Source organism: Asterias amurensis, chromosome 6 (assembly GCF_032118995.1).
Source record: "Asterias amurensis chromosome 6, ASM3211899v1".
Lineage (NCBI taxonomy): Eukaryota > Metazoa > Echinodermata > Asteroidea > Forcipulatida > Asteriidae > Asterias > Asterias amurensis.
In genome coordinates this window covers 15,084,434-15,094,433 of record NC_092653.1, presented here as the reverse complement: position 1 = coordinate 15,094,433, position 10,000 = coordinate 15,084,434, and the positions used below count along the sequence as shown (strand labels likewise).

The window sequence follows — 10,000 nt, the reverse complement described above, 5'->3', positions numbered from 1 at the left end:
TTTTCTGAGTTGAAGTGACACGCTGTTCAATTATTTAAAGTTTATACTTTCCAGGACAGCATGCTTTTATCAAAGATCAAGGTTCCTTGCTCTATGCTTTTATTAAGGATGTGGTCATATTATCATCCAATAATCTGTCTTAGGATCTGTGCCCAATTTCAAATGAGCAGAATACCAGTCACACATTGTGCATGTGACATATGGTAGTTTGGCTGGTAACGATATTCTGATGCATAATTATGTTGTGCCTAGCTAATGTTTGTGCTTAAGCAGCTCTATGCAATTATTAATTCGGATGACACTTCTAGAGCCCCGTATAACTTATTTAAGAGCGTTGTTTTTGATGTGCTGCTATACGCGTTTTTAGGGGATCGAGCGAGCTCAAATATAAACCCTGCCTTTAGTCTTAAAGTATTTAAGCTTTACCTAGCCAAGTACAACTGAACAAGTCACATGTCACTTCCAGAGCTAGAGCCCCGTATGTTTTTCTCTTCGAGAAAATGAGAGCGTTGTTTTTGATTTTCTGCTATAGGCCCTACTCGTTTTTAGGGGATCGAGCGAGCTCAAATATAAACCATGCCTTTAGTCTTAAAGTGTTTGAGCTTTACCTACAGCCAAGAGTAAATATTGATAAACGGGACAACATGGGAGCATAGTCATCTGGGAGAGAGACAGACAGGGGAGAAGTTGAGGATGGCACCGTGTGCAAACTATGCATAATTGACCTTTACCTCCATCCGATGTAGGCCCAGTGAGCCCGTAGGGGGACGGGGGCTATATACACTGTGGCCGTTAGTCTCCGTTCTGTCTTGGGAGGACAAAAATGGCCACCGTTGTATTTTCATTTCCGTATTCGTTTCATATGAACTTTCAACACTAATGCCCACGATACCAACTAGTAAAACGTCCTCTTGTCTTTCAAGCTTGCTTTTTCCATTAATGGCTGCATAATAACAAGTTAAAACTATGGCTGGATGTGAAGCCTGTGCGGCACCATAATGTAGCCCGAGCCCTAAATGTAGCCCGGACCTAAATGTAGCCCCAAACATGCCCTAAATTTAACCCGGACCTAAATGTAGCCCCAAACATGTACCTAAATGTAGCCCGGACCTAAATGTAGCCCCAAACATGTACCTAAATGTAGCCCGGACCTAAATGTAGCCCCAAACATGTACCTAAATGTAGCCCGGACCTAAATGTAGCCCCAAACATGTACCTAGATGTAGCCCGGACCTAAATGTAGCCCCAAACATGTATCTAAATGTAGCCCGGACCTAAATGTAGCCCCAAACATGTACCTAAATGTAACCCGGACCTAAATGTAGCCCCAAACATGTACCTAAATGTAGGTCCGTGCTACATTGAGGTACATGTTTGGGGCTACATTTAGGTTAGGCTACATTTAGGGCTCGGGCTACATTATGGTGCCGCACAGAAGCCAGTGCCAGCCATATTTGCTGCTCCCTCATAAACTTATCCTAAATTCATTTCCTTGTGTGTTGGCTTTTGCGATCGGACGTCTTGCTATGCTTTTCCATTGACGGCTGAATAATATAAGTAATGCCTGGAAATAAAGCCAGTGGCAGCCACATTGGTACTCTCATAAACTAATCCTGAATTCATTCTTGAATACTGTAATGAACTTTCATATGTTGCTATTCACATAACGCGTTCTAGGTACATGTTGTATTTTCATTGATGGTTGAAAAGTAATGCCTGGAATTGAGTGGCAGTCATATTGGTGCTTTCATAAACTAATCCTGAATTCATTTTCCTGTACTGTAATAAAAATGTTGCTACTCGCACAAAATACGTGTGCTAGGTACATCTTGCTTTCCATGTTGCCTTAAAGGCAGTGGACGCTATTGGTAATTACTCAAAATGATTGCTAGCATAAAACCTTTCTTGATTACGAGTAATAGGGAGAGGTTGCTGGTATAAAACATTGTGAGAAACGGCTCCCTCTGAAGTGACATAGTTTTCGAGAAAGAAGTAATTTTCCACGAATTTGATTTCGAGACCTCAGAATTATTAGATTTTGAGGTTTCGAAATCAAGCATCTGGAAGCACAAAACTTCGTGTGACAAGGGTGTTTTTTTCTTTCATTATTATCTCGCAACTTCGACGACCAATTGCGCTCAAATTTTTACAGGTTTGTTATTGTATGTATATGTTGAGATACACCGAGTGAGAAGACTGGTCTTTGACAATTACCAATAGTGTTATTTGTCTTCAATAGTATAATGTAATGCCTGATAGAAATGAAGCCAGTGGCAGCCCTATTGCCACTCCTGTAAACCAATCCTGAATAGACCTGAATTCATTCTCGTCTACTGTAATTATGAAATCTCATATATTGCTATTTTCATAAAATACGTGTTACTGATCTAATGTTTTTGTAAATATTGAAGTCAGTGGTCACTTCTTCGTGTATGGACCACGTGTCAGCTTATTTGCTTTTAAAATTGAACTGTGACGTCACTCTAAAGATGAAAGTATAGATTATTTTTACGAATCTACTCTCAACTCTAGATTCGTCACGAATCTACACTTTTAGGCTATTTTCCCCCTGTGTATACATATAGTTATTTGTTGGCGGGGGCTGGGAGTGCACATCGCTTTGACATTATTTTAAAAACTATTTGCCTTACTCTGGCCGGCACCTGCTGTTAACAATGTCCGGATATTTTAAATGAATAAATAGCTGAAACGACCCGCTTTTAATAGAATCAATGACAGACGTATTTTGAGCTCGAGCCGAATTCGCGGTTTTGTTCCGTCAGACTCTCTCTTTATTAAGCTCGACAGTATAATTCTCCAAACAGTGCTCTCGTATTGATACAAATTTGTCAGTCTGACATTACCTCACTCAAGTCTTACAGATCTCCAACGGCGAGTTTGACAAGAGATTGTCTCATTTAGAAATAGGCATAGCTCAAGGCCCCCACTGTGACTTTGATTGGAAAATCCTCAAGACTGCTTCAAAACCTTTCTTTCGGACTGATATAAATTGCCGCGCTGTGTTTCAAAAACCACAAAAACAGTAGGTTATGAATGGTGACAATGTTTTGTTCGCTGTTCGTTGGCCCCTCTTGGGCATTCACCGAGGATACCTATAACTGACGTTAATTTCATGCCGGTGGCATTTCGCTGAGAGACCCATGGATTGAGTCGTCAGCGTCCCGCTCATGGATCGGGTGCACGGTCTCCTCGGAGGATTAGATTAAAGTTTGCTTGTTTCGTCAAGTTATGGAAGCCAATTTCATAAAGCTGCAAGCACCAAATATTGATTACGGTTTTTTCCTTTTTCTGACCAAAGTTTCGTAGGATACCAACCGCGGCTGTGTACAGCACACGTTGTTTAAATGCGGGCCGATATTGTTGGCTACGTTAGATATGTTTCTAATCAGAAGCAGCACATCATCTCATTGCTCTGACGTCACACACGGGCTGCCCGCGAATCTTTTTTTCCTGAACCTTTCGGGCAGTGTACGTGGAGTTTAGCCAATCTTTACCGAATGGTTCAGTGACGTCATCAACACAGCCTCGCGCTCTGATTGGCTAAACTCCACGTACACTGCCCGAAAGGTTCAGGGAAAAGAAAATTCGCGGGCAGCCCAGCGGCAAGTTATGTCATAAGGAAGTGAAAATTCAAGTAACGATATTGTGGTATACGTGTCTAACTGCACGGGATCGAATACAAACCCACCCCACACATAAACACGTGGGCTGGGTATAATCTCGCTCCCAAAATGGCACAAGCAATAATTTGTGTTCGATGAAGTCACGTGAATTGGGTCAATTAAAAATAGCCAAAGGCCGAGCGTTGGTTGTTGGTATTAAAATGTGATTGACCTCTTGCATCTAGTTGTACCAAGATGTAGGTGCTTCTTTAGAAGCAGTGAGCACTGTTGGTAGGCCCTTATTACTCAAAAAAATGTTTAGTTAGCATAACACTTTGGTATCGAGTAATGAAGAGCTGTTGATAGTATAAGACATTGTGAGAAACGGCTGCTCTGAAGTAATATGTTTTTAAGAAAGAAGTTATTTCTCTCTCAAAAAACTAAGAAAGAAAACAACCTTCAGGCCTGAAGCCTTTTATTAACCATGATGTTGGGCAACAAGTCTGTTTTTTCTGTTATTATTCCCCCTTGCAACTTCGAGCACATGTTGGGATACACCGAGTGGGACTACTGGTCATTGACTATTACCAAAAGGTGATAAAATCCTTTACAAGCCAACTACATCATACAAATTGGATACCCGCACCATACAGCGATAAAAGTGCGTTGAACTTGTAAATCTTTGGTACGACTCTAACACTGGAGGTAGAAATAGCTTCATGCTCTAACACTGGATATGTAATCAAAGAGTAACCGTACTGTCTTAAAAAATGTTTTATTTGCTTAATTTGAACTTCCGGCGTCGGTTGTTGTTATACACGAAACAAAAAAATGCACCTGGACTTGACTGTCCACACAACGTACATTTCATCAATCGAAACATCTTGCGTAATATGATATCTTCAAATATTGTCCGCACTTCTCAATTAAGACGTGTTCTCTTCAGCTGACTTCCTTCCTGTCTCCACACATCCATCACCATCTACCCGGTCCGTATTTAGACATCGAGTATAATTATGGCAGTGTAGCTGGTGGGGGAGTGGTTACGTGTGCCATTGCGTGGTGTCCGTTTGCCTTACGGGAGTTTACGTGTGGGATTCTCTGTGTGATTTGCAAAATGTTTACAGTCTAAAATGTCGTGAATAATTAATGCAACTTTGCGGACAAGTTTGATATGTGGGAGTTCAGTGCAGGACTGTATTAATTTCATTCAGCCCGTTTTGGGCACTGTGGGATGTTGACTTGGGACAGTACATTTGGGATCAGTACATTGTGGACGGGTTAAAGGCAGTGGACACTATTGGTAATTACTCAAAATAATTATTAGCATAAAACCTTTCTTGGTGACGAGTAATGGGGAGAGGTTGATGGTATAAAACATTGTGAGAAACGGCTCCCTCTGAAGTGCCATAGTTTTCGAGAAAGAAGTAATTTTCCACGTATTTGATTTCGAGACCTCAGATTTAGAACTTGAGGTCTCGAAATCAACCATCTAAACGCACACAACTTCGTGTGATAATGGTGTTTTTTCTTTCATTATTATCTCGCAAGTTTGACGACCAATTGAGCTCAAATTTTCACAGGTTTCTTATTGTGTGCATATGTTGAGATACACTAACTGTGGAGGCTAGACTTTGACAATTACTAATAGTGTACACGGCCTTTAAAGTAAACTTCCTAGTAGCTGACCCTCACAATCACCCTTTTCAGGTTTTCTGGTTCTAACCCCTATAACTAATGGCAGATTTGATTATATCGATCGAACTTAACTTTCAAGGCAGTTTTATGCCATTGATTGGTCACATATTATGTACGCTGACTCTAAGTTGCTTGTATATCGTACGCGCATTTTGCAACCATTAATGCTTCTCTGCACCCAGAAGTGAATGCGCTTATTTTTTACAGCGAGTCTTTGACGATGTAATGTGATTTAAAAACTAAACAATAGAAATTGACACAAGTAGCACTGACGTAGGTCTCCAAGGAATAATAAGGCCTGGTCGAAAGCGGCTTCGGCTTTGGCTCTGGCTCCAGTCTGGGATGTGGCTAATGGCTGTTGCTTGGGCTTTAGCATTGGCCCTTGTATCGGCTGTGACTATTGCTCTGGCTTGCACCCCGGCTTGTTCTCCTACGAATCTGGCTTACGCTTCGACAGTCATGCTGAAACCTACTTTCTGCTTCAAACAGACGGACGGTGCCCTGCTGAGCCGGGGGCCAGAACCACTGATCCATGGTTCCTCTGTTTTTAACAATTCCACATTCAATCAAATTTTACTCTGGTTTCGTCGGGGGAAAATGAAATGAGATATAATGGTGTCAATGAAATAACGAAAACAATATTCGACTTTACCTGACTTGACGGCACCAAACGGGTCTGGAGAAGTAATCCGAAAGATGGTATAGTCCAAGCGAGACTCTGGTAATATGACGTCATCAATGTTTATATTGTCAAAGGCAAGACGGATCATTTCCTCTTCCACAATGGTCGGCTGCTCCATGATCACACCTTTAAATGAGAAATACAATAAAAAAACGAGACTTGAGATCATGGCACTGTGTGGAAGAAAGATGGTTTAACGAGAACACATACACTAACGTGATTTCATGAAGTGACGTCATGCAATGGCGTCATCGACATGACTATCATCAGAAGTAGATATATAAATAGGTTTAGGGTGAAACACTTATTTGGGGAAAATACAAAATACTATATTTATATTTTTAGAATTAATATGTTATTTGTTGGGGAATTTACGATGGTTAATGAGAACACAGACATTAACAAGCGAACGTGACGTCACAAAGTGACGAGGTGACGTCACGAGGTGACGCAATCAGCGTGAATATCATTGGAAGCAGATGAAAATTATAATATAATAAGGTTGAAAACGGGTACCAAATATCACACCAAGGGGGAGTGGGGGAAAGTACACAGCACTGTATTTAAATTGTATCCAATTGTTGTTTGTCCACCAACAACGCAAGTGCCAATAGCAGAATGGAAAGAAGATGATAAAGAAATGTTCAGTCTTAGATGTGGGAGAAAACAAACATGAAATGGGATGGGGTGGGGGAACCCACGCACTTAGGGAGCCGAAGGTTTGGACACCAGAGTCCACGATAAGGCAACATAACCCCTCAAGTTTTGAGGAAACTAGTTCCCGGATTGACCGCGAGAAATTACGAACATCTACGCGAAATTCAACTCGGAAAACGATGAGCAATCAAATTTTTTACAAAAATTGTTCTGAAAGCTCTTGTCCTCATTATCTTTAAAATGTACATTTAATATGTGTCTTTTAATCGACAATCTTGTGTAAAGAATTGCTCTTTAAGCTGGAAACCATGGTAAATTTCCCTTTTATAACTTTTGGTGGTGTAATAATATTTTGTCTTTTACTAATGCCAATGTGTACAGAGGACCTCCATGGAAAGCAGTGCGCGGTGCTAATGAACGAAGTTTACCCTCATTGAAAGAAGACGTGAATTAATAAATACATTTATTATTCATAATAAAGTAGGTCATGCTAAACCACCAGGGAGCAGCTACTAATAAGTGTTTGGCACCCAGACGCCAACGTAAGAAAGGGTAATTCAATACCCAATTGCACTGTGCCATTGAATAAAAAACTCCCCACGGGGTTTTAACACCAGACTGGTTCTCAAGTCTTCAAACTGTTGCATTAAACTAAAAACCCGTAGATTGTTGTCAGTGATTGCCAATAACCATGACGACTGTATTTGTTGTTGGAGTGCAAATATAAGCACAGTGGTATGTTCAGTTTGAATACAACTTGAGTGTACTTTTCACGAACCAATAAAGGACGAAATCACCTTGATGTTGGCAAGTGTTTTAGGGTGACCGTACTGTCAAGCTTTGGTTTTTTAAAAACAAGAGCAGAATGTTGGAGTTGTATTGTGAACCGATTGTTTTTCGCCAAAGCTTTTCGATTGTGAATTTGAGGTAAAAAAAAACAAGAAACAAAAACCAACTACATGCTTAAAGGCAGTGGACACTATTGGTAACTACTCAAAATAATTATTAGCGTAAAACCTTACTTGGTGACGAGTAATGGGGAGAGGTTGACAGTATAAAACATTGTGAGAAACGGCTCCCTCTGAAGTGATGTAGTTTTCGAGAAAGAAGTAATTTTCCACGAATTTGATTTCGAGAGCTCAAGTTTAGAAAGTGAGGTCTCGAAATCAAGCATCTGAAAGCACACAACTTCGTTTGACAAGGGTGTTTTTTATTTTATTCATATCTCGCAACTTCGACGACCAATTGAGCTCAAACTTTCACAGGTTTGTTATTTTATGCATATGTTTAGATACACCAAGTGAGAAGAATGGTCTTTGACAGTTACCAATAGTGTCCACTGTCTTTCAACATTCAACATGTGGATATGAAACAGTAAAATGCAGGGACGGGATAAATGTGAGCAAGATTCGGTATGCCGTTAAAGTAAGTAAAATATCAGAGTAGTTTTGGATGAACTCTAGAAGCTGATATTACATTTGACCAAAGCTGACACCACTTAGAGACGGGCGCCGCGATGCAATCTGTCCGTGGAGTTTGTAACGATTGGCTTTGCCAACCTGTACGTTATACGTTATGAATGGAAGAGATGGGCAGCGTTTAGTGTCGTTTTCATGGCATGTGTCGACCCACCCCCCCCCCCCACCCAACACAGCTTGCTAAAAGTTTCATATGTGGATATTTAAAGGCAATATATGAACGTGTTTCGCCCCTTTTGTAAACACAGGGTTGATGTGCAAGAGTGCATGTAAGTTATGTGTAAACCTAATCTAACATAAACCGATTTTTCACATGCTGTGCAAGCTCTTCAATTGGTCTTCATAATGTAAATTGAAACCAACCTTCCGTGTCCTGAAATTTCAAAATTCAAAATATGATAAGGAAATTTAGGTTTGCCTAAAACCTTTCCATATAGGACGCAAATAGGAACACAGACATAAACAGACAGATAGGTTGTTGAACAGAAAGAAATGAAGAAAGATAATTCAAACTCTTAAACCTGGATCTACGTCATTGTCTTTGATTCAGTATGAATGGATGATTCTCCTTCAAGAGTTAACTTTTTGTATTGTGAGTAATTTCCATATTCATATGGTAGTACCAACATTCCCGCAAAAACCTCACAGTCGAGTTAAAATCCATCACAGGATCAGGGGGGTACCGTATGTCAGCGTGGTAACCTAATCCCGCTAACCACTTAACACGATTATGGGCAGAGCCATTTACTCTCTTCAACTTAATTCTAATTCCCAAGATGGTGATTGATGAAGCACATGAAATGTGACGTATGAATACCTAAAAAGATAAGATTGAGAAGGGCAAACTGTTTTACCTTTTTTCCCAATTGGCTAGCACTTCAGTATAGTTGGTGCGGCTAGCACACAGGTTAAGTTATGTAAAGTGGGACTTCACAGCTTTTCATGTTTTGTTGTTGTAAATGACTGTATGCTACCACATTGAATCCCACGTTATTTCACGCTGAGCAACCTGTTTTACTTTTTTCCTAAGTTGGCTGGCACTTCATACAGTCGGCTAGCACATGAAGTTATGTGGGGAAAATTTCACAACTTTTCATGGTCTTGACAATTGACACCATTTCATCATTTAGGCCCGGGCAAAACTTAGGCCCGGGCTGCATTTAGGCCCGGGATTCACATGTAGGCTCAGGCAACATTTTAAGACAGGTCTACATTGGAGTCCGATAGACATTTTAGGCCCGGGCTACGTTAAGGCCTGGACTAAGTACATAGTCTGTCTGTATTTAGGCCCGGGCTACATCTAAGTACCACACAAACTGCCGTTATGTTCTACGTTTAACAGTACAGCGAAGAGCGGCGACAATTAAGTTAACATTGAAAGGACTTGTATCCCCGTCCCACGCATTAAACACATACACGTCCCCTATGGCTCAAGTTTCAATCAGTTTCCGGAATACGTGGGACCCCTCCAATTAATTCATCAATCACAATGTTATTAGATAAACAAAATAAATGTCACACCCAGCAACCGAATGACGTTATGATGACGTAAGCCTTTAAAGGGTCTATATAACTTTTGTAGTACAAAAAACACAATGCCCACAGATTTACACTAAACTTACACAGTTTGAAGATAATGATTGTAGAAAGCTTCCCTGAAAATACTATGTGCTAAGGTGCTGTAGTTTTTGGGAAATGAGTAAAACAATGTCATGAAAATAATTTTCGTCTCATGAGACGAAAATTATTTTAATAATTTACAAAAGTATTTTCAGGACATTGTTTAACTCATTTCTCAAAAACTACAGCACCTCAGTAAGTAAGATTTGAAGGGAAGCTTTCCACTATCATTATCTTCAAAC

At 40.3% G+C, this 10,000-nt stretch overlaps 1 protein-coding gene across 1 annotated transcript in view; it reads right to left on the bottom strand.

Moving 5' to 3' along the window:
* Positions 1–10,000, bottom strand: part of LOC139939185 (glutamate receptor ionotropic, kainate 2-like) — a 104,256-nt gene that overhangs the window by 42,552 nt on the left and 51,704 nt on the right. The window contains exon 2 of the mRNA XM_071934960.1: positions 5,974–6,129. Coding sequence (XP_071791061.1) covers positions 5,974–6,129 — 156 coding nt within the window. The remainder of the gene's footprint in view (positions 1–5,973; positions 6,130–10,000) is intronic.